Here is a 26,536-nt window from a genome sequence, read left to right as displayed (position 1 = left end):
GCATGAAGCTCGATCTAAAACTTGAATATACCAAAGAGCATTAGTCCTGACTAATAGACGCAAAGCTAGCATGGAGGGAGTGAGCAGAGGGTTATGGGGGTTAGGTAATGTTAAGTTGAAATGGCCGATCCATGAGGACTTCACATAGACTGAATGAGTCCGTAGTATTACCAGAAGTTTATTTTAACGACCAATCTGAAAAAATCCTATCAAAAACTAGGACCTATGTTATAAAATAACTCCCTCCTCTCGGCAAATACTAGACGCTTCCTTTCTTAAGCCACTTGCCGCTTTTAGATGTGACAGCTGTATCACACCTAACAGCTGGAGCCTTAGCCTGGCAAGCGCAGGGCACGAGCACAAAACGTGCTCGATCGCTTCCTCCTCCAACCCAAACTGGCGTGTGACGCCCGAAGGCAGTGTCGAGTCAAAATACCCATCATGAGTCTACAGTTCTCTCTTTTTAATGATAGAAGCAACTTTGTTAATCTAAGGCCTACACAGAATCTTCGACACATTACAGCCCCGCTATTGAACTCACGCCTTTCCCGCTTGGTTGATAATGTGCACCTCTCGCCTTCTCTTAATCTCACCCAATCTAATTGGGACGTCTACGGAGCAAGCTTCAAGGGATGCGCCCTTTTTAGCTAGTTCATCTGCTTTTTCGTGTCCATCTATTCCCATATGCACTGGTACCCGATATAGATGTATGCTTCTCCCTGTCCCGGTTATTTCCAGAGACTGCTTATGGGGGGTAACCCAGGTTTGACTTTCCGAAACTGCTTAGACTTTTAGTGATCAGATCTCCATATACTCAATATCATTGTTCTCGGTCAATATAATTGGAGATATAACGTATAAAATTAATAATAAAGAAACTGATGTTAAGAGAGGCATGGAACTACTTTCAGACAATTGGCTACATGCGTATCAAATTCAGTGAGTAGAAGTCCACAGCAGCCGTTCTGGCGCGAATAAATTAAAAAGATTCGTATAAAATTGCTCCCAGGTGGTGTGGAACCCTCTTCTTTAAATAAATAAATACAATCGATATTTCCGGAATATCAGGTATCGCTTACGAGTTTTGAACATTAATAACGATGAATACGTTTTCGAAGGTGTGATGTGAATGTGTTGAGTGAGAAATTTTATGAAATCCTGGGGCAAGATAGAGGTGGGGAAGAGAGAGAGAGAGAGGCATGAGAGCCATCGTTCGGGAAGAACAACTAGGTATAAAATTGTGAAGGGTATAGTACTTACGTTAATCCTCTAGGGCTTCAAACCCCTTTTGCACCCCCTAAGCTACACTCCTTCTATTATGTCTAGGCAAATATTTTCAAACTCAGGCGGCACATGTAGAAAAATTCCCAATTTATTCTGTTGAGTCATAATAAGCTATGCTGATAATATTTACTTTGTTTTGTTTTTTGATATTAAGTTAATTACGCTAATAACAATGACTTTCATAAACAAAAAATAGTGAAAAAGTAGCAAGTTTATTTGTCTTATCTATTTATACAAATTTGCATATCTCTGCTAAAATTAAACAATTTGACAAACATTTCCACAAAGTATTTTTGTTTGATAATGAAACTGATTTTGTCTGAAGGCTTTAAAAATATAACACTGAAAGTAAATAAAAATAAGATTAGTGACAAACGTTCGGGGTAATTAAAAATGTCTACTAAAAATTTAATAAATATTAGTAAATGAAGCAATGTTGTCGAATTTTGTCATTAAGAAAGTTTAAACTTATTCGGGATTAATATATGTGCTACGTTCTAGCCACTAAAATTCTTAAAACTTTGGGTTTATACCGAGTAATGATCACTGAAATTCTGAAGTTTGCTCTCATTTTGCTTCTTATTGCAGTTTAATGCCCATGCAAAATATGAGCTATACTAAAAAGTTGGTAAACTCAACCGAATTATGTGTAAACTCGAGTAGCTGCTGAATCAACTTCAGCGAAATTGTTGCTTCTGAATTTACAGTTTCAACACTCAAATCCACAAAAAACAGTTCATCGTACGCAGCCCATACTATGTTAACTTAACAGATATTACTGTCGCCAATCAAAACTGTTAGGTTAACAGATTTTCGTCAACTTTAGAACAATAGTGCAGGCTGTTGATATGACAAACATTTCTGTGGCACCATGGTCATAAGAGCAAAGTAGTGAGGGCGGTGAGCGTAAGTTTCTCTTTATAACTAGCTTCTGTATTTGCGTAATACCGACAGCTGTGCGTGATTAAAATGACATGTGAAATCAATTCTTTTAACAGAAAAATAGATCAAATTGATTGAGAATCTGTAGTTTTTTACAGATTATTGTTAATTTGACATAATTTATTTCACTGAATGTTGGCAGCCTAATTTCTTGCTTTTACTAGCGTAATTTTTTTCATTGTACACCTCATATCAATGCAAATATATCTCGTCCCCAAAAATATTGCTCCAATACTTATCCCGTACATTTGCTTAAACATTGTAATATGGTATGTGTTCCTCCATCACAATTAGACGGCGGCAATTCCTATGCGCAGCCGTGCGCGGCGAATGGAAAGGCGCCAACGAACACCGGAACTGCCATCGTCACCAACATGATTTCATTCGGCAGTCTTTAACTATTAGCCGGCAGCCGCGGAGCGCTCCTTTTTTATATATATTTATTTTGAGTACTTTGAATTTGTGAATATTTAAAGTCAAGAGCTAAAGTTTTTAACATGTTTTTAAAATATATTTAGATTACGTTTGAAGAAAAAACACAAACTATAAACCGTTTTTATTTTCAAGTGTGAAGTGTAGCGCAGAAAGGCCAGTGAGTACTTACGCATTTAATATGGATGTACATCCGCCCAACACTGGTGAGGTGTAGTACAAATAAATAAAACAAGTAAGGAAGGCTAATTGCGGCTGTAACCGAACATTACATACTCAGCTGAGAGCTGTGGAGACAAAATAAAGGAAAATCTCCATTTAGGAAAATGAACCTAGGGTAACCCTGGAATGTGTTTGTATGACATGTGTATCAAATGAAAGGTATTAATGAGGAGTTTAAAAGCGAGTGGCCCTCAGTTGTATATGTGAAGGCGTTTTCGAGATATCGACCAAAATGTGGACCAGTGTCACCCAGAACACCATCTTTTGGGTATCGCTAATTCCTGCCATGATTCCAAGGGCTTTTGATTTCGCCCTGTAGAACTCTATAATTTTCTTCTAATTAATATGATATGATCACACCAATTTTACAAAGTTTTTTCTAAATTTATATTTTGCGCCAAAAAGTCATCCCAATCACGTCATGTTTCATTCATTTTTTCGTATTTGGTATAAAATTATGGCATTTTTTTTGTCATTTTTCGAAATTTTCGATATCGAAAAAGCGGGCGTGGTCATAGTCGGATTTCACCCATTTTTTATACCAAGGTAAAGTGAGTTCAGATAAGTACGTGAACTGAGTTTAGTAAAGATATATCGATTTTTGCTCAAGTTATCGTGTTAACGGCCGAGCGGAAGGACAGACGGTCGACTGTGTATAAAAACTCGGCTTGGCTTCAACCGATTTCGCCCATTTTCACAGAAAACAGTTATCGTCCTAGAATCTAAGCCTCTACCAAATTTCACAAGGATTGGTAAATTTTTGTTCGACTTAGGGCATTAAAAGTATCCTAGACAAATTAAATGAAAAAGGGCGGAGCCACGCCCATTTCGAAATTTCCTTTTATTTTTGTATTTTATTGCACCATATCATTACTGCAGTTGAATGTTGACATAATTTACTTATATACTGTAAAGATATTCAGTTTTTGTTAAAATTTGACTTAAAAAAAATTTCTTTTTGAAGGGTGGGTGTGTTCGTCATCCGATTTTCATAGTTCTTATTTAGAACACATATAGTAATAGGAGTAACGTTCCTGCCAAATTTCATCATGATATCTCCAACGACTGCCAAATTACAGCTTGCAAAACTTTTAAATTACCTTCTTTTCAAAGTGGGTGTTGCCACGCCCATTGTCCAAGATTTTGCAAATTTTCTATTCTGCGTCATAGGGTCAATCCATCTACCAAGTTTTATCCGTCTTTGGTAATGAATTATCGCACTTTTTCGGTTTTTCGAAATTTTCGATATCGAAAAAGTGGGCGTGGTTATATGCCGATTTCGTTCATTTTAAATAGAGATCTGAGATGAGCGCCCAGGAACTCACATACCAAATTTCATCAAGATACCTCAAAGTTTACTCAAGTTATCGTGTTTACGGACGGATGGACGGTCGGACAGACAAGGCTAAATGAATTTTTTTTTTCGCCCAGATCATTTTGATATATAGAAGTCTGTATCTATCTCGAATAGTTTATCGTTGCAGGGTACCGTTATGCGAACAAAATTAATATACTCTGTGAGCTCTGCTCAGCCGAGTATAAAAATATGCATCAAAAATGAAAGAGCACATTTCAGTAAATATAATAATAAAATATAAATAAACATGAACGAAAAAAAAAGTTGAAACGTGCACAGCAAAAAGTGAACCACATGCAAAAACCGCAAATTCAATAAAACAACAATAAAATCAACTATGTGCAAGCTGTAAGCTCTGTTCATTGAAATCGAATTGCATAAGGTCAGCTGGGCAAGCCAACAACAAAAAAAAAAACAATTTTAAGTACATAACTGCAGCAAAATCACGATGACGCTGCATTTTTTAAATAAATACGTATTTCAATACATTGAAACGTCATACACACTAACCTTAAAGATGCATTGTGGGGCAAAGGGTTGAGAATGTTGGGCAATTTCTGTATATATTTTTTGATATATATTTAAATAAGTATCGAGGTAAAGTATTTGTTTCGGAAAAGAAAGCAAAGGAAGAGAAAGGAAAGAAAAGGAAAGGAAAAAGAAAGGAGAGGAAACTAAATAAAGGACGGAATAGGAAAGGCAAGGCAAGGTCAAGCAAGGAAAGGAAACAACTAATTTGGATGGATTATCGGATGGTTATCGACTGTTTATAGGCGGGTTATACATTTTTCTTGTTGTCGGCGTGATACCGAAGAATTATAAATTTGTTATCGCTGCACGGTTAAAGGTTGAGCCTATATATGAAACATTTTTGTACTATATATATCACCAAACCAAATTTGTTTTAAAATATAGATTTTACTGGTCTTCATGAAAATGAGTGCATAGAACTGGGTTTCAGTTTCAAACTAGAGAGGTCTACACTTTTATTTATAAAAAAAGGAAAAATCTAGTGGGCGGTGAACTGGTTTTAAACTGACGTGCCACGGGTTCTAGTTGCTTTGCTCTACCTTCTGAGCTATTACATATTTGTAAGAAAACTTATCATAACACCTCATAGGTATAACAAAATATTTCGAAAAAGAGTCTATGACTTGCAGCACTTTTCAAGAACTATTTTTTTGTTTTTGATTTTCAGACTCAAGTTTAAAATTTTGGGGTTTATTTTAAAAACAGACGTGTATACAAGTTTAAATTTTTAAAATTTTCAAAACTTTTTGGTTTTGTTTCAAACCTTGATAACACTAAAAGTTTATATTTTTAGATTTTTGAAAATTATTTGGTTTTGTTTTAAAACAGTTATTATTTTTCAAATGAGTTTTAAATTGAAACTGAATAAAATTAGCAATGTCGATTTCTATGGAAAAATTATCAATTTACCATTGAAAGATATCGATTTGTTATCAAAAAGTTTTCGACCTGTTTTCGAAAAAATATCGATATTTTAACTATAACTTTTCGATAAAAAATCGATATGCTTTTGATAGCAAGTCGATAACTTTTTGATAACAATGCGATATTTTTTCAGTACTAAATCTATTTATTTTTCTATAATAAACCGATACCCTTTCGTAAAAAATCGATTTTTTCGATAGCAAAACGATATTTTTCGACAGCACACCGATAAGATTTGGATAACGAATCGGTATTTTTTCGATAGCAAATCGATTTTTTCATTAATAAATCGTTAATTCGTCGATATTTCACCGATAATAAACCGACAAGTCTACGAGAAAAGTTTGTATCGTTAACAAGCTGATAATATGATTCCAAAACGATCTGAAAATGTTGCCAAAAAATGCGGAAGTCAAGTCGAAATGATTTAATGTTAAGCTTACATTATGTTAACTCTAACAGAGCATACGATAGGTTTACCATTTCCGAAACGTTTTTCGGTTGTAAATTAACAGTTAAAACAAAAACTTAATGCATTAAATCGTACTGAAAGATCTCCGTGATAGAACAGATTAGACCATGAAAATAAATCACTGGAAGACCGAAAAAAATCTAAAATAAACATAACTTACTGAGAAACTCCTTTTTTGTTACTGAATACCGGTTGTTATCCGTGATAGACGGAAATGCTTTTTCTGGTTAAACTTTATATGCAATGTCTGATTTATTTACAATTTCGTCGTGGAAACTACTCATATGAATATGACATCGTATCTTTGATTACGTTTTATGAATGTAGGGTGTTCTGCGAATTTCGTTTACGATGTAGAAGTATAATTTGCCCATTGATATCACTAACACCATTAAAGAAATGGGAGCTTAAGCAGTATTAAGACGAGTTTCATATGTCATATCCTTCAGAGTTATTGTCAATATCAGTTGTTATGTACTACACATAATTTAATTGTATTTTTAGTGCCTATCATGCTAAATCAAAGGCGTTTACAAGTTTACAACTTCATACTATCAGACTATCCTATTTGTTACAATGACAAAGCAATAATTAAACAAGGAAATTTAACACGTGTACACATCAGTGATATAGTAATTATATATTTATCAAATTTGAGCGAGATTAGTAAAGTGTTATAGAAAAAACAAAACACAATAAATAATTAATTATAACTAGATAATTGTGTAGTAAACTACATGAGTACACACTTAACAAATTTTCCACAGCCCATATATATGTGTATATATATGTATATGTGAATACAATAGCGTGACAGCTACTTAGCCAATCAATCCCACAATGCATCCATATATTACTTGGATATGCTGTGCGACGCCCTTGCCCTAACGCATATCGGCCACGTTATTTTACACCCTTTCCAACATCGATTGAATAGTGCCCCAAACAATGCACATGCCTTGAACGCAAGTTTGAGGCTCTGCTTTGCTCTGCTTAATACATCTGCGTTTTAACTGTTAGGTTTTCGTAACGAGGCCAATTGACTTTAGTCACCGGCAGGCAGTTTGTCGTGCGGCAACTCAATGTGCAAACTATGAAATTCCGCCATGACGGGGCCGGCTTACTTATCGGCAAACATACATACATACCTACCTACATACAATGTTTGTACTATGTAAACAATAAAATCGTCAATATGAAAATGGAAAATTTTTCAAAAGAAATATAAGGCGGCCGCCGTGTTGGTGATGGTAACGTGCTCCGCCTAACACATCAAAGATCCTGGGTTCACGTTTCGCGCAAAGCAATATCAAAATTTTAGAAACAAGGTTTTTCAATTAGAAGACATTTTTTCTAACAGGGGTCACCCCTAGACAGTGTTTGGCAAGCGCTCCAAGTGTATTTCTGCTGTTAAAAGCTCTCAGTGAAAACTCAACTGCCTTGCAGATGTCGTTGAGATTCGGCATAAGACAAGTAGGTCCGTTCCGCTAATTTGTAGGAAAAATAAAAGGGAGCACCACGCAAATTGGAAGAGAAGTTCGGCCTAAAATCTGTTCGGAGTTTATTCGCGCCTTAGATTTATTATTTTTATAACTGTCATGAACATGAGATGGTATATTAACTTTGGTCCGATGTTTGTAACGGTGAGAAATATAGAAGACAGACTCACCATTAAGTATGCCTAATTGATCAGGGCGACGAACTGTGTTGATAAAGCCATGCTCGTCTGTCTGTCCGTCTGTCTGTTTGAAGGAAAACTAGTCCCTCAAATTTTGAGATATCTCAATGAAATTTGGCACTAGGATGTATTTTTGTATTATATTAGACATTTGTCGGATCTGATAGGATCGGACCACTATAACATATATCCCCCATACAACCGATCGTTCAGATAAGACGATTTTGGTCATTCCTGCCGCAATTTAGAAAGTATAAACGTGAAATTCGTGTTATATATCCTAATATCTTAATATATAAAAAACACGTGTCACACAATTGAGGCCAATGGACGCCTAAACTACTGAATCGATTTTGAATTTGTTTTGCACCCCGTGTGTAGTTTGATTTAACTTGAAATATAGGATAGGTGACTGGGTGACTAGGTTCTCGAGATATAGGCCAAAACGTGGAGCCGGGTAGCCCTAGAGTGTGTTTATAGAATATGGATATCAAATGAAAGCTGTTGATGAGTGCTTCAGTAGAGGGTAATTTGTATACCCCTGGGTGACTAGGGTCTCGAGATATAGGCCAAAACGTGGACTCGGGTACCCCTAGAGTGTGTTTATAGAATATGCATATCAAATGAAAGCTGTTGATGAGTGTTTTAGTACAGAGTAATATATTATCCAGAGACGGACTGGGACTGGGATTAGGACTAGGACTGGGACTGGGACTCGGAGTGGGACTGGGACTGGGACTGGAATAAAATACGTACCACCTTCTGGGACAGGCAATAAGGGATGCAGAAGAATGAGAAGAAATTGAGAGAAGAGAAAAGAGAGAAGGAGATTGAGAAAGAGATATAATGAGACGAAGATGGAGATAGATGAAGCGAAAAATACGTAGGGAGGAGTGAATAAAAGGATAAGGAAAAGGTGAAGAGGGGGGGGGGGGGAGGGCAGAGTCAGACGGAAAAAGCTTATTAAAATGTATGCAGATTGGCCAAATTTAGGGCAAGACAACGTCTGCCGGTTCTTCTAGTATCATATAAGATATCCTGAAAAAATCACTTTGATCGAAGCTATATATAGTTATATCCCATACAACCGATCGTTCAGATAGAAAGGTTTTTGGCCATTTCTCCCTTAATTTAGAAAGTATAAACGTGAAACTCGGTATATTTTAATATATAATTTCCGATATAAAAACGTTAAACTTGGTGATATTTATTCTAATATATCATAGAAGATTATCTGTAAAAATCATTTCGATCGGAGCTATATATAATATATATCCCATACAACAGATCGTTCAGATAAGGGGGTTTTGCGCCATTTTTTTTATATTTATATTAAAATCGTTTAGGTATGTACATAGGTTCACTATAAATTTCTTATCTTTTACAGCGCATTATTTGGAGATTCCGAATGGGATAAAATTATTGTTCAGCCCCATTCTTGAAAGGTATGAAGTCTTCGGCACAGCCGAAGACAGTCCCGTCCTTACTTGTTTTTTTTTTTTGTTTTTAATATGTACATTAGGGTCGGTCGAATTAAATGGACCAAAGTTAACCGATATCGCGCCATCGATTTTGCGATAGGATTTGGGCTCAGGAAAAAAAAAAGTTCCCCTACGCATACCCAAAAAAATAATTTCCGAGCCTGCGAAATTTAATTTTTTTGACTTTTTTCCACTTTGATTTTTAAGGTTTTTTTCATGACCTACTAAAAAATATTTTTGTTTTCATGAAACTGTTATCGCCAAAGTTTTTAGCGGACAATTTTGAGTCGGACAGGGTATACATGAAAATTTTACAATCAAATGAAAATTTTTTTAGTAGACCATGAAAAAAAACGTTAAAAATCAAAGTCGAAAAAAGTCAAAAAAATTACATTTCGCAACCTCGAAAATTATTTTTTTTGGTATGCCTAGTGGAACTTTTTTTCCCGAGCCCAAATCCGATTGAAATATCGATGGCGCGATATCAGTTAATAAATCGACCCATTCTAATGTACATATTTATGATACACGGAAATGGCTGCTGACTCTTTGCTTTAAGTATTTCCGTTTTGTTTATGAGCATGAACGTTCATAAATTTCTTTTGTAAATTTAGGTCAATTGTAATATATGACATATTTTGCATGTATAAAAAACTAATACAGAATTATTGGAAAAAGTAAATAAAATTTCATGCGTCTTTGTCAGCAGCAAGTATTGCTGATATTAGCCAAACTTTCAAGTTCATGGAATTCTTAAGGAGAAATTATTATTATGATGACTAAGAAGACAAACTCAATCAAAAATTAATTTCGATGTTCTTGTTCTATATACGTGCTAACGAAAGATATTATCGCTGTAATCAATGTAAACAAATTTAAAAATAGCTTTACATTAGGTATTCCGAGTCGTGGTCCTAAGTGTGAAACTGGACTACGTGTTCTATCTACCATTACCGATATGAGGAAGGGAATCTGTGAGAGATGACAAAAAATACGGTCGAGGCGTACCGTTATAGCACAACAGGTTAGAAGAGAGTGGTTTCGGAGTTATTGTGAGAAGTCAATACGAAATTGTTCAGAAATATGAAAAAAGGGGCCCAACGGTTATTTTATAATGAAAGTCTTTCAGAAAAAATTATTTCCGGACTTTTAATTTTATAGTACGAAATTAATAAATCCCGACTTTGTTTTTTTTTAAAGACAAAATAATAAATATCGTTTAAAAAACTAAAAAAAAACACGCAAATATGGTGCCGCTTTAGCATCTACAATACACTTAGATATTTGATGTTGATAGCACCGTAGCACAGATGTTCGTGTCTCCGCTATTAAGCACAATACGTTTTGTAGCGGGTTATTTAACCACTGCCCCGAATCTTCAATAATTGCCGCTAGATGGGTCTAACTCTCCTTTGCGCCCCTAGCCTAGATAGTCACAAACAAGCATACATTTGAACTTACGATTTCTCGAACTTGTTCGAGAAGAGATTTCTCGCGAGTCTCGCCTTCTCGCAAGATTTTCGAATCACGAATGACTCGTAAGGCTCGTAAGACTCGCGAGCTTCTCGACATTCAATTTAATCGATTCATTGGTTGTTTTATATAGAGCTTACGATTTCTTCTGAAGCACAAGCGAAAAGCGATTGTGTTCGAGAAGAAATCGTAAGCTGTAGCTTAATTACAAGTGAAGCTAATATAAGCATGTTAAGAATACGACCTTATAATTATGGAACAGCTCATACAAGTGAAACGATTATTGTTTTTCATACAGAATCCTTTTTTTTCAATAGAAAGCGCTGTATGAAATTTCAAGGCAATATCTCAATTTGCGTCAAGCTCTACCTCGAAGAGGAGAGGTGGGGATTGTGAGCGGCGTCATGTGACGCTTGGTACTTAATTATTTTCTTTTTCAAGCTTTACTTTCTTTGTTTACTAATTAATCCGCGAAAAGAGTATATAGGCACTTTAAGCCTGAAATACATAAACACGTTTCTTCGCATTGAATCGCGCCATAATCTAGCGATGGAAGGTCTTGTTGCTTTATTCACCTTGACGCGACAAAGCGTTTTATGCAAGGCAAATTCAGTAGTAGGATTTGTTACCCCAACAGCTGATTGCTTCTTCTTGATTATTTTCCATACAGCTCCTTGTATTTTAATATGTCAGCTGATCTGAATCAATGAACATTTTCTTTTGACTTGACATTCTTCTGGACGGCGAATTGGTTGAATTCGCCTTGGTTTTATGTTAAAGCAGCATTATGACCAAGGCGAATCCATACCAGGTGGCGGCAAAGGGAAATCAACCAATTCGCCGTACAAAAGAATGTCAAGTCAAAAGAAAATTTTCATTGATTTCGATTAACTGACATGTTGCAGTACAAGGCTTTGTATGGAAAATTATCAAGAAGAAGGAATCAGCTGATGGGATAACACCACCTCTACTGAATTCGCCTTGATTATGACGCTGTGAGGCTCGCTGTTTTCTACTTTAACAGCTATGCCACATTCCTTAAAATTATAGATGAGTACAAATCTTCACGTCTACTGTGTCAAAGGCATTGAAGGCTGATTTACAATAGCTTGTGCTGCGATGCTGGATTACGATCTTTACTGCTCTTACTCTAGCAGTGCGTACATTTTCGTTTTTGCTTTATATTTACTAGCAAAATTCCGTTATTAACTATTAGCCTGGCTAGTTATAGAACAATTTGTTTCACCTCGTCCAGTCTTTGGCTCCTCACTTCTTCCTTATCTAACTTTGCATTAGATCCAGAGATTTCAGATCGAGCTGTAAGTCGCATAAACACTGTGCAACAGTTAAGGTCTCAAAAGAGTTGGTTTCATCCGCTCGAACTGCGGGAGCTTACAAAAAGATGTGCAAAAATTAATCAGTTGTGAATACATTTCAATCTTGTTCATTCACGATCGGCAATAAGCTGGACTAACACGTAAATCAGAACGTCGTGAAACTACAGTTGATATTTTTATCCGATATTTGTCTTGAACCCAGAGGATTAGGCTACCGAAAACCCCGGATATTCTCCTTGTAATTAAAGACTATCTAAGGTAGAAGGGCTGGTGGACGCGAAAATCAAGGTGCCATCCCAATTAATTCCTCAGGCCGGAACACAAAGACGTTGCTTCTTGCATATGAAAATTTTTCTGATAGACTATTTTCGGGAATAAATAACAGAAATCAGCCAAGTTTTTATACATACTTTTAAACCATAATATAGATACGAATAAAGTTGCCGCAATTAATATGCGGGAATATACGGGATTATGCTAAAATACTGCCTTCGGTCGAAAAGCCAGAGTCATTTAGGAAAATAAACTGACACACTCTGCTATCTCGTTTAGATGTTCTACCAAGAAAGAAAAGCAGATTTTTTCTGTAAAGGAGAGAATTGTTAATCTTTTGCTCAGTTCCAAAAGTAATTTTAAGGAAAAATATCCAAAAAATATTAAGTTTTTCTACAAATAGTTTTGAACAAAAATAGCCATCATTAAAAAAGGCAAAGTTATATTCGCAAAACGACGAATAGAAAAAGAGAAAAAACTTCAGTGAACCCTTTGACTTGGTCTCGTACAGAAAAATATATTGCATATTAATAAAACAGATATCCCTGAAGAAGCTGCGGTTCCATCGAAACACGCAACAGGATAGAGGAAAAATGTAAAATTTTTGCTTTAAATTTATCAGCCGAAAAAGCTGCAGACCCAACAAAAAAAATTGGCCCTAGTGAAGAATAAAAACTTAAATTTTTTGGTTTCCATTAGTTTGATATCCATCATGTTTACTGGCGAAGTGGCCTAGTGTAACCACCCAGAGCTTTTGCTCTCAATTTCTCAAATGACTTATGTCGTCGTGCTTTCTGATTTGAACACGTTTCATGGCACACATTATCCGAACAGCAGTTGGAGAGACGCATACGGTATGCCACATTTTACTTACTTGCATGCCTTGTTGTTATTTGTACGCCAGTTTTATGCATAACCAACGACACAAAAACACAAATATTTATATAAATTTATGATTTTTTTTCTATACATAAATATACATATGCACATATGTATGTACGTATGTAAAGAAGATGGCTGTATGATTATGAGCACAATTCCCTTTCTCATTGAATTTCAAAATATGCAGAAACAGTGATGAGAATCATGGTACATTTGTACTTTTTTTGGTACATTTTGCTTCCCGAAAGTACGTTGGTACTACATTTAGGGGACACATGTAACCGTATAAATGCCTTATAAAGTGTGTAAACGTATAAATTTATCTAGTGCGTAAACGAGCTGTCAAATTTTGTATGAAAAATCATTTACACAATTTGTATAAATTTACGCGCACATTTCATTGTGTAAACGCGGTAAACTCAAAGGAATGCAACCTTGCAGACATTACAGCAGGCATTTTCATCAGAAATCTCCAACATCAGCTAGTAAAGGCGTTTTAGTTTTGATTTTTCACTTAATCTTGGCATTCTTTAATTTGTATAACAATCAAAAAAATTTTGTTTGGCAATAATACAGCTGATAAACAATCAAGTTTATCAAGAGTTCATATAACAGCGTGTGTAAATGGATATAATTTTACACCTTATAAGTTTATATGCTTTCATGAGTCCCCCTATTGACATATTTGGTACATTTTTGTAAACTACATCTCTACACTTCAAGTCATTTGCAAGCAGCTCTAAATGTACAAAAAAATTTTAAATTTTTCGAAGAAAATATATAGTTAAATTGTTTTGTTGCCGAGCAAAATTTGCCATTTGCAATTATGGATTATTTAAATATGCTTATGAAAAATAGCATAACTGATTCTAAAATTGTGAACAAATTTTGCATCAATAGTATTAAAGCACAGAAAATAATACTCAAATAACAGGGCCAGAAAATTATAAATCCATAATGCTCGGTTAAGATGGGAGCAAAAAGCGGAGTGCAAGCAAGGCTGGTGGTGCAAGTTGTTCCAAATATGCATGTTAATGTATGTGTTTGTCACATTTTAAACTTAGCTTCAATGGCCGCTTGTGATGTATTTCCCAACAAAATTGATAATTTTTTTAAAAGACGTAAACTATAATTTTTGTAACAGCCCCCTTATGAGGGCAGACTTTCAGAGTTTCCAAGAACATTTCGGTATAGAAATGCATGTTATACTAAAGAACGCCCCACAAGTTGGCTTTCTAGACAAGCAGTCATAGGTCAGTCAGTTAAGGTCTCAAAAGGGTTGGTTTCATCCGCTCGAACTGCGGGAGCTTACAAAAAGATGTGCAAAAATTAATCAGTTGTGAATACATTTCAATCTTGTTCATTCACGATCGGCAATAAGCTGGACTAACACGTAAATCAGAACGTCGTGAAACTACAGTTGATATTTTTATCCGATATTTGTCTTGAACCCAGAGGATTAGGCTACCGAAAACCCCGGATATTCTCCTTGTAATTAAAGACTATCTAAGGTAGAAGGGCTGGTGGACGCGAAAATCAAGGTGCCATCCCAATTAATTCCTCAGGCCGGAACACAAAGACGTTGCTTCTTGCATATGAAAATTTTTCTGATAGACTATTTTCGGGAATAAATAACAGAAATCAGCCAAGTTTTTATACATACTTTTAAACCATAATATAGATACGAATAAAGTTGCCGCAATTAATATGCGGGAATATACGGGATTTTGCTAAAATACTGCCTTCGGTCGAAAAGCCAGAGTCATTTAGAAAAATAAACTGACACACTCTGCTATCTCGTTTAGATGTTCTACCAAGAAAGAAAAGCAGATTTTTTCTGTAAAGGAGAGAATTGTTAATCTTTTGCTCAGTTCCAAAAGCAATTTTAAGGAAACATATCCAAAAAATATTAAGTTTTTCTACAAATAGTTTTGAACAAAAATAGCCATCATTAAAAAAGGCAAAGTTATATTCGCAAAACGACGAATAGAAAAAGAGAAAAAACTTCAGTGAACCCTTTGACTTGGTCTCGTACAGAAAAATATATTGCATATTAATAAAACAGATATCCCTGAAGAAGCTGCGGTTCCATCGAAACACGCAACAGGATAGAGGAAAAATGTAAAATTTTTGCTTTAAATTTATCAGCCGAAAAAGCTGCAGACCCAACAAAAAAAATTGGCCCTAGTGAAGAATAAAAACTTAAATTTTTTGGTTTCCATTAGTTTGATATCCATCATGTTTACTGGCGAAGTGGCCTAGTGTAACCACCCAGAGCTTTTGCTCTCAATTTCTCAAATGACTTATGTCGTCGTGCTTTCTGATTTGAACACGTTTCATGGCACACATTATCCGAACAGCAGTTGGAGAGACGCATACGGTATGCCACATTTTACTTACTTGCATGCCTTGTTGTTATTTGTACGCCAGTTTTATGCATAACCAACGACACAAAAACACAAATATTTATATAAATTTATGATTTTTTTTCTATACATAAATATACATATGCACATATGTATGTACGTATGTAAAGAAGATGGCTGTATGATTATGAGCACAATTCCCTTTCTCATTGAATTTCAAAATATGCAGAAACAGTGATGAGAATCATGGTACATTTGTACTTTTTTTGGTACATTTTGCTTCCCGAAAGTACGTTGGTACTACATTTAGGGGACACATGTAACCGTATAAATGCCTTATAAAGTGTGTAAACGTATAAATTTATCTAGTGCGTAAACGAGCTGTCAAATTTTGTATGAAAAATCATTTACACAATTTGTATAAATTTACGCGCACATTTCATTGTGTAAACGCGGTAAACTCAAAGGAATGCAACCTTGCAGACATTACAGCAGGCATTTTCATCAGAAATCTCCAACATCAGCTAGTAAAGGCGTTTTAGTTTTGATTTTTCACTTAATCTTGGCATTCTTTAATTTGTATAACAATCAAAAAAATTTTGTTTGGCAATAATACAGCTGATAAACAATCAAGTTTATCAAGAGTTCATATAACAGCGTGTGTAAATGGATATAATTTTACACCTTATAAGTTTATATGCTTTCATGAGTCCCCCTATTGACATATTTGGTACATTTTTGTAAACTACATCTCTACACTTCAAGTCATTTGCAAGCAGCTCTAAATGTACAAAAAAATTTTAAATTTTTCGAAGAAAATATATAGTTAAATTGTTTTGTTGCCGAGCAAAATTTGCCATTTGCAATTATGGATTATTTAAATATGCTTATGAAAAATAGCATAACTGATTCTAAAATTGTGAACAAATTTTGCATCAATAGTATTAAAGCACAGAAAATAATACTCAAATAACAGGGCCAGAAAATTATAAATCCATAATGCTCGGTTAAGATGGGAGCAAAAAGCGGAGTGCAAGCAAGGCTGGTGGTGCAAGTTGTTCCAAATATGCATGTTAATGTATGTGTTTGTCACATTTTAAACTTAGCTTCAATGGCCGCTTGTGATGTATTTCCCAACAAAATTGATAATTTTTTTAAAAGACGTAAACTATAATTTTTGTAACAGCCCCCTTATGAGGGCAGACTTTCAGAGTTTCCAAGAACATTTCGGTATAGAAATGCATGTTATACTAAAGAACGCCCCACAAGTTGGCTTTCTAGACAAGCAGTCATAGGTCAGTCAGTTAAGGTCTCAAAAGGGTTGGTTTCATCCGCTCGAACTGCGGGAGCTTACAAAAAGATGTGCAAAAATTAATCAGTTGTGAATACATTTCAATCTTGTTCATTCACGATCGGCAATAAGCTGGACTAACACGTAAATCAGAACGTCGTGAAACTACAGTTGATATTTTTATCCGATATTTGTCTTGAACCCAGAGGATTAGGCTACCGAAAACCCCGGATATTCTCCTTGTAATTAAAGACTATCTAAGGTAGAAGGGCTGGTGGACGCGAAAATCAAGGTGCCATCCCAATTAATTCCTCAGGCCGGAACACAAAGACGTTGCTTCTTGCATATGAAAATTTTTCTGATAGACTATTTTCGGGAATAAATAACAGAAATCAGCCAAGTTTTTATACATACTTTTAAACCATAATATAGATACGAATAAAGTTGCCGCAATTAATATGCGGGAATATACGGGATTTTGCTAAAATACTGCCTTCGGTCGAAAAGCCAGAGTCATTTAGAAAAATAAACTGACACACTCTGCTATCTCGTTTAGATGTTCTACCAAGAAAGAAAAGCAGATTTTTTCTGTAAAGGAGAGAATTGTTAATCTTTTGCTCAGTTCCAAAAGCAATTTTAAGGAAACATATCCAAAAAATATTAAGTTTTTCTACAAATAGTTTTGAACAAAAATAGCCATCATTAAAAAAGGCAAAGTTATATTCGCAAAACGACGAATAGAAAAAGAGAAAAAACTTCAGTGAACCCTTTGACTTGGTCTCGTACAGAAAAATATATTGCATATTAATAAAACAGATATCCCTGAAGAAGCTGCGGTTCCATCGAAACACGCAACAGGATAGAGGAAAAATGTAAAATTTTTGCTTTAAATTTATCAGCCGAAAAAGCTGCAGACCCAACAAAAAAAATTGGCCCTAGTGAAGAATAAAAACTTAAATTTTTTGGTTTCCATTAGTTTGATATCCATCATGTTTACTGGCGAAGTGGCCTAGTGTAACCACCCAGAGCTTTTGCTCTCAATTTCTCAAATGACTTATGTCGTCGTGCTTTCTGATTTGAACACGTTTCATGGCACACATTATCCGAACAGCAGTTGGAGAGACGCATACGGTATGCCACATTTTACTTACTTGCATGCCTTGTTGTTATTTGTACGCCAGTTTTATGCATAACCAACGACACAAAAACACAAATATTTATATAAATTTATGATTTTTTTTCTATACATAAATATACATATGCACATATGTATGTACGTATGTAAAGAAGATGGCTGTATGATTATGAGCACAATTCCCTTTCTCATTGAATTTCAAAATATGCAGAAACAGTGATGATAATCATGGTACATTTGTACTATTTTTGGTACATTTGGCTTCCCGAAAGTACGTTGGTACTACATTGACATATTTGGTACATTTTTGTAAACTACATCTCTACACTTCAAGTCATTTGCAAGCAGCTCTAAATGTACAAAAAAATTTTAAATTTTTCGAAGAAAATATATAGTTAAATTGTTTTGTTGCCGAGCACAATTTGCCATTTGCAATTATGGATTATTTAAATATGCTTATGAAAAATAGCATAACTGATTCTAAAATTGTGAACAAATTTTGCATCAATAGTATTAAAGCACAGAAAATAATACTCAAATAACAGGGCCAGAAAATTATAAATCCATAATGCTCGGTTAAGATGGGAGCAAAAAGCGGAGTGCAAGCAAGGCTGGTGCAAGTTGTTCCAAATATGCATGTTAATGTATGTGTTTGTCACATTTTAAACTTAGCTTCAATGGCCGCTTGTGATGTATTTCCCAACAAAATTGATAATTTTTTAAAAGACGTAAACTATAATTTTTGTAACAGCCCCCTTAGGAGGGCAGACTTTCAGAGTTTCCAAGAACATTTCGGTATAGAAATGCATGTTATACTAAAGAACGCCCCACAAGTTGGCTTTCTAGACAAGCAGTCATAGATAGAATTCTTAAGAAATGGGATGCCCTCAAGTATTATTTTAATCTTTACGTATTTGAAAATAAAAGCAGTAATCAAAATATTAATCTTATATCTGAAATTTTTCAAAGTCCTATTTATAAAGTATATTTTACATTTCTTTCTTATATTTTAAATGAAATAAATAATGTGAATATAGAAATGCAGTCTGAAGATATTCGCATACATTTACTTATTACCAACTTAAACATTTTATAAAAAAATCTTATTTAGACTCCAGTCCTATTTGGATGTTAAATATTGATTCAGACGAAAATCACTTAACCCCAGATGAAGTTTACTGCGGTGTTAGTGTGGATATTATTCTATCAAACAGCCTTTTCGAAAAAGATGATGTACACACATTTAAGAGCTGTGCTAAACCATTTTATATACAATTTTGTAGTACTTTATTAAAGAAAGTAAATTTGAATGATAAAACTTTGTTGTGGGCTGCAAAGCTTTCACCAGAAAGTATTTTAAGCGGTGAAACAAATAGTATTGTGACGAATATTAGCAACGCTAAGGGATACTATCATCTCTAAGCCAATACTAAGCAGTGACTTGTATGCACATCAACAAATCAATCATTATGTCTATACATATGTCCATACAAGCTGCGGAGAGCACAAACACAAGCATATATCTGAGATACTCCCAAAAGTAGGCAATCATCTGTGGAAGTATCACTAACATATACACGCGCATATGGCTATGCGAGAAGCTTTAATAATCGTGCATCTGTAGTTATAGCTGAGAAATTTATAGTTGGTAAATGAGTAGTAAATTCTAGAAATAGAAACGCCTAGAAGTATGCGAACGAGACATCACAGAGTATAAAAGGAGTTAAAGCTGAGTGAGCAGTAATCAATTTGATTTAGGCACGCTATCTGTTGAGAAGTAGAAGTGTTATTTTGAAAGTAGTCTAATAAAGACCATTTTGCATTATCGAATATTGGAGTTATTTATTCAACAGTCTAGTTATTCGAACGTCAGCAGAAGGTTGCAAATAAGCGGAATACAGTATTGTAGCTTTAGTTATGGACTTGTTTCCGAAATCTGTATTTGATAAAATAGAGAAAATTAATTCTGAATTTAGAGCTTTAGCAGAGCATGGGGGCCTTAAAAAATTCAAGAATTTCAATATATGCAGCTTTTGGGAAGATTAAAGATCAGTTACAAATAAATTAATTGCGCAAATGTTTTCCAATATTTATAGAATAGTTAAAGGCACATTGTCGATTCCACATTCATTCACAAACGTAGAAAGGATAATTTCTATACAAACTTTAATTAAAACTAAGTGTAGAAATTCAAATAAACAAAGTTTCGAATTTAATAAAAACTAAAGACTTAATGAAATCAACTAACAGTAGTTGTCATAATATATATACGAAAGAAAGCTTTTTGTCAACTGAGGTATTTAAAGAACTCAAAGAAGAAGAACTGTTAATGTATTGATTAAAACATGAGTTATTGGTATAGATGTAGGGCGCCAATTTGTCAACTTTTGTACCAGAATCTAAATCTTTGTACCTAAAATGTTTTTGTATTGAATGCAGCTTTTATTTTTTTTTAATATTAATTTTATGTTCCTTACTGGTACTCAATAAAGAAATGTTTTTATATATGCACATAATTGTACGCTTCAATCGATAAACTTCTTTTATTATTTTTACTGGAAAAGTATTTCTTTTTAATACCTTCTTTTTATACCTTTAATTTGTGTTAGAAGGTTTCCTGACTAAAAACAGTTTTTGGATAAAGAAGCAGAATATAGCTCTAGTTTGGTTCAAATTCACATCCTAAGACTTTTGGTACTTTTTTGGATGATTTTGTACATTTTTTTCCTCGTTTGGTACAAAATGAAAAAATCCATTTATCATGCCTGTACAGAAAGTTGGCGAGACATCACGTCGTTATCTCTCTTTTGATTATCAGCTGCAAAAACCGGCGCTAATTAAATGCATTGCTCTGTGCTGCTATATTCACATTTTTATATGTATTTGTAAGTCAGTTTTCGTCTGGATTTTATTGTGAACCATATTTATGAAGATAAGCGCACGTGTTGTTGCTAAACTGTTGGTTGGGTAGTGCGAGAAGGGGGGTTTCCATTACACGATAAAGCGTTTGACGACACAACGTGAGCTATAAGCTAAATTCATATGAAAATAGCAAAAATAGGAACATTTATGTGGTTTTTCTTAATGCTTTTGATTACTTAATTAGTGGTTGTGAATGCATTTGTCTATATTTTTGCTTATTTGCTTTTTATTCATTTCTTGTTATTAGCATTTGAGCGTCTGCAAAAAGTGTTTGAATTAGAATATACGCAAATTGTGAAATTCTGTTAATTTGACTGAAAATCACGTGTCTACTGCCTGGTACTCTGCCGGGGGGTGTTCTCGCTCATATAATCTAGGTTGTGGTTATATGAACTTCGAAGTTAGTAGTTACTGAAAGGTTGCATACAGAGATAATCTGGGGTAATATACTAGATGGCGGTGCACCACCTAATTTTGGGCCAACATTTTCGAGTGTGGTATCAAAAGACGCGTCTCGGCCCCCGTTTTAAGAATCCGAAAGCGGAAATCAAAAAATTTATTTCTGTCGAAAGTTATTTACAAAAAACCCTAAAATGGGTCCGAGAGGGTCCGAAAGGGCTCCCTATTTTTTTTTGTACAGATCACCATTCTGAGTTGGCGGCCTTCAGCCGCGACTTAAAAAAATAACCCTGGGTGGGTCCGACACCAGTTAGGGGATCAAAACTAAATACGCGCAGAACACCTTTCTGTAATAGTGTGTGTGTGTGTACAACAAATCTGGCAAAAAATAATAACCACATGAAAATTTGAACCGATTTTTTGCTTATATCTTTTGACAGAAATAAAAAACTTAATTTCCGCTTTCGGATTATTAATACGGAGGTTAAAACACGTCTTTTGATAGCCCCATTGTCAAATTTTGACTACAATTAGGCAATGCACCGTCATCTAGTAAATTATTTAATCTGGCAATGCCATGCGCTGCCAAAACGCGTTAAATATCTAGACAACCTGCGCAATACTTTATAGGAATATCTGAACACGGTGGTGGTGAATCGGTGCATTCTAGCAAAAACGGGAATGGTAATTTTTACAGGAAGTAATAAAACTACGCTCTATTGATTGGGGGAGAACTGGTTATATCTATATTTATTAGTTTCGATTTTATGCTATGAAGGAACCAGAAACGCTTTGGGTTCGCTGAATAGTTACGAAAGGTCATCGGCAGGCCATGTGATACACATACAATAGGCCGACTAGGGGGTGGGGAGGGAGGGATGACCCGAAGGTTTAATGTGGTCATATAACAAAACAAATGGCACAAAAATACCAAGGCGAATTCAGTACCAGGTGTTGTTATCCCAAAAGCTGATTGCTTCTTCTTGATTATTTTCCATACAGCGCCTTGTACTTTAATATGTCAGTTATTCGAAATCAATTAAAATTTTCTTTTGACTTGACATTCTTCTGCATGGCGAATTGGTTTAATTCGCTTTACCACTACCTGGCATGGATTCGTCTTGATAATTTTCCATACAACGCCTTTTACAACAATATGTCAGTTAATCAAAATCAATGAAAAATTTCTTTTGAATTGACATTCTGCACGGCAAAGTGGCTGAATTCGCTTTGCCACCACCTGGTATGGATTCGCCTAGAAAAATACTATACTAAAATAAAAACACACCATGAAGGAAACAAACAACACAAAGAAAATAGTCCGACCATGCTTAAAAAGGAAGACAACGATCATACTAAACCAAGGCACAAAAATTGAAACGAAACCACCATACTAAAATAAGAAAACAGCACGAAGAAAAGAAACAAGACAAACGAAACAAAACGACCGTACCAGAAGAAGAACTTTAGCGAAGAAAACAAACAAAACAGGTACAACGAACAGATTCAAGGCGAGTACCAGGTGTTGTTATCCCAACAGCTGATTGCTTCTTCTTGATTATTTTCCATACAGCGCCTTGTACTTTAATATGTCAGTTATTCGAAATCAATTAAAATTTTCTTTTGACTTGACATTCTTCTGCATGGCGAATTGGTTGAATTCGCTTTGCTACCACCTGATATGGATTCGCCTTGAGCTGGTTTTAGAAAACAAGCGAAACAAATGAGATGAAACAACCATACTAAAATAAGAAGATAACACAGAGAAAACAAACAAACTGAACAAAACACAAGCAGCAAAGGGAGCATGCTAAAACAAGAAGATAAAACGAATAAAATAAACCGACAATTCTAAAATAAGAAGACAACATAAAGAAAATAAACAAAACGACCAAAACAAATAAAACCAACAAACAAAGTGAACGAAAAAAATTAACAAAACAAATATTACAGACATACCATTCTAAAAAAGGAGAAAAATTTAATAAAATAATTAAAACTGCAGTCGCCGTGGTGTTGTGGGAGCGTGTTTTGCCTATTACAGCGAAGGTCCTCGATCAAGTCCTGGGCAAAGCAACATCGAACATTTAGAAAAAATTCATTTAGAAATAGGCATATTATTATATCCATTTTAGATACTATGGCCCAATTCCTGAGCCGATGTGTACCCTTGATTTTTAAGTGCAGTTTACGTGACTTTTTTTTATAAAAGTTTACGATTCTCTAAAAATTGTAATGTCGAAATAGGCTTGAGACTAATGGTGTGTTGAGCAAGGTTGGTTCGGCATTTTTCGCTCATGTAATTTTTTCGTGTTTTTGATAAACTTCATTAATTCATAAAAAACTAGTTTTTTTTTTTAAATTTTATTTATATTCCTTACTTTTCCTTTTCTCTTTCAGTTGCCGCCCCACGCAACGTACGATCACGCATCAATTCAGAAATATCAAGTGCTATCGAGACTACTTCCCTACAGTCCATGCGCATTAATAGATTACATTTAGAATTGCACCAACAACAACAGCAACCATCAGACAATATTGTTTCGCCATCTAGAACGCGGCGGGAGCTATTACGCAACGCTAAAAGCAACCAAATGGATACTGATGATGACATCACTGATGAAGAAGACTTCGAAGTACATTCCATAACAAGTGGTGCACACTGCAAAAATAATAACAGAAACTACAACAACACTACCAACTACAATAGCATGACAAATACAAATAATCAGCATTTACGACAATTTGTACAATGTCTTAAACATGATGATGACGACAAAACAATATTTCAAACGACTCAATCAGCGTTTAGCTTAAACGACAAGCAAGGCCTTAACACAATAAGCACTGCGAACAACAGTAACCACGCGCATAACAGCAGACGGCATTATGTGTGCGATGAAAATGAGGAAATGTTTGAAATGAAGAATACGGAAGGACTTTTAGCCATCGCATTGAAAACGATCAAATTGGTGAAACGCAATCAAATCTTGCAACAACGTCTAACACAGCTACAACATGAAACGTCCGAGTTTATTGAGTCAGTATTGCGGAATCCAGAGAATCAACATTTTCGCGATAAAATGTCACAATCGCCAGTTTCATCGCCGTCAATATCATCAGCGACTCCATCACCACTGTCATCATTGTCTTCATCACAATCACCACAATCAACAACAATGACAGCTGCACTTACAACAACAAGACAGCAGAGCTCAGGCGCTGCAGAAGCATAAATTGTCGAATAAAGTATTTTTAAAAAATTGTATTGCATTGGCAACTCAAGGCTTAGTTTAGCAACATGCTGCCCATGACATACACACGCTAATATTGCGAAGCACAATTCAGCTACATGTTTACAAACACACACATACATACAAGCATCATTTAGAAGTCAGGTATTGGCTTCAGTTGTTCCATATTGCATACTTGCAGGCGCATCTCAATTCCTCCTCAAAATGTGATACAAAAAATAAAAATAAACCAACACAAAAGAAACAACACACACACATCAAGAGACATACACCACAGAAAGTTATTCCCAACAGAAAATGCGATTAGTATGCGATTAGTTAATGATTCCATCACCACCAATAATGCATTCAACTTTCTGTTCGCTTTTCAGAACGAAAATGAAGTATATATCAACTAAAGATAAATACTTTATGAAGCACTTTGGTGTTCTGAACCTGAATTCGCCACTAGATTTTTTTAATTGGTTCTAGTTTACGAGATATTCCTACTTGAAAATGTTAAAAGCGCGTTTCACTTCTATATTAGCTACGCTTTTTCGTCACACGAGATATTAGGGGGACTCATTAACGCATATAAATTTATAAGGTGTAAAATTATGTACGTTTACACACATTGTTATTCGAACGCACCTAGTAATGTTCTTGATAAACTGAATTGTCGATCAGCTGTAGTATTATCAAACAAAATTGTGATTATTATACAAATTAAAAAATGCCAACATTTAGCGAAAAATCAAAACTAAAACGACCTTAAAAAGATATCCTTGTAAATCTTGCTGATGTTGCAGATATCTGATGAAAATGACTGCTGTAATGTCTGCAAGGTTGCATTCCTTTGAGTTAACCGCGTTTACACGATGAAATGAGCGCGTAAATTTTTACAAATTGTGTAAATGATTTTTCATAAAAAATTTGGCAGCTCATTTACGCACTAGATAAATTTATACGTTTACACACTTTATGAGGCATTTATAAGGTTTAATGAGTCTCCCTATTGTTTCTAAATATTTTTTGCATACACAATTTATTTGCAAGCTTGAAGTCTAGTTTTCGAAATAGATTTTATTGAATAAGTATATTTTAGCGGCATAGAATTGAACGTATTTTAAAAACATTATAACGCTCAAAATTCTTCATTTAGTCGATCTGTTCGTTGGAGAACTCATTCAAAATTAAAATATTATAAGCAAAACAAAAACTGTATTATTTATGTATAAAGTAAATATAAATATTTCACTCTAAAGAGATTGCGACGTGTCATATGAAAACTAGCAATTTAAATTTTTTTTACTTTGAATTCCTGCTAGTGCTAGTTTTCGTATGGCACGTGGATTTGTAAAAGAACCCAACTTAAGCAGACGAATATCAGTTAAAAAATGTAAAATTGCTCAGAGGGTTGAACCGATGACAGCTCATCAAAATTAGGAAGCCCTTCGTGGCGAAATCTTACAAAAACCTAGACCGATTTTAATCATCTTGCATATTAATAGCAAAATTTCTTACTGGGATTGATAATCTTACACATATTCAAACTTTCACAAAGGCGTACATACATGCTTAACTTAGTAATAGCATAAGAGAAAATACTTAGAAAAAAAAATGTTTTTCATGTCAATAAAGTAATTTTAAATAATAAAAAATATAAACTAAATAATAACTCTAGTCGAAAAAATTGTATCCGCTGATAGAATGCGTGGGCGGGCTTTATCGAAAGCCGACGGCATCAAGTTTGGTAGGTAATATGCAGCAAAATAATGCGCGGCAAATTTTTTATACGAAAAATATAGCACACTAACGATCAGCATCACCGGACTTCTAATACATATATATGCATATAAAAAAAGGAAATAATTACGTAGCATTGTAGTGATCCGCAGAAAT

General features: G+C 34.8%; 1 protein-coding gene and 1 long non-coding RNA gene across 2 annotated transcripts in view; one reads left to right on the top strand and one right to left on the bottom strand.

Moving 5' to 3' along the window:
• Cipc (Clock interacting protein circadian) overlaps positions 1-26,312 on the top strand; it is an 86,277-nt gene extending 59,965 nt beyond the window's left edge. Inside the window, exon 3 of the mRNA XM_067781774.1 lies at positions 23,802-26,312. Within this exon, the coding sequence (XP_067637875.1) occupies positions 23,802-24,637 (836 nt within the window). The 3' untranslated portion in view covers positions 24,638-26,312. The remainder of the gene's footprint in view (positions 1-23,801) is intronic.
• On the bottom strand, positions 1,478-2,832 carry LOC137249826 (uncharacterized). Its single transcript, XR_010952557.1, has 2 exons — positions 2,473-2,832; positions 1,478-1,626 (listed from the first exon to the last, which is right to left on the bottom strand). It is a non-coding gene; the product is annotated as an uncharacterized lncRNA (long non-coding RNA).
• Positions 26,313-26,536: the final 224 nt, after the last annotated feature.

The sequence above is a fragment of the Eurosta solidaginis genome, chromosome 1, assembly GCF_040869045.1.
Source record: "Eurosta solidaginis isolate ZX-2024a chromosome 1, ASM4086904v1, whole genome shotgun sequence".
NCBI classification, from domain to species: Eukaryota; Metazoa; Arthropoda; class Insecta; order Diptera; family Tephritidae; genus Eurosta; species Eurosta solidaginis.
The sequence above is the reverse complement of the archived record's forward strand: the minus strand, read 5'-3'. Positions and strand labels throughout refer to the sequence as shown.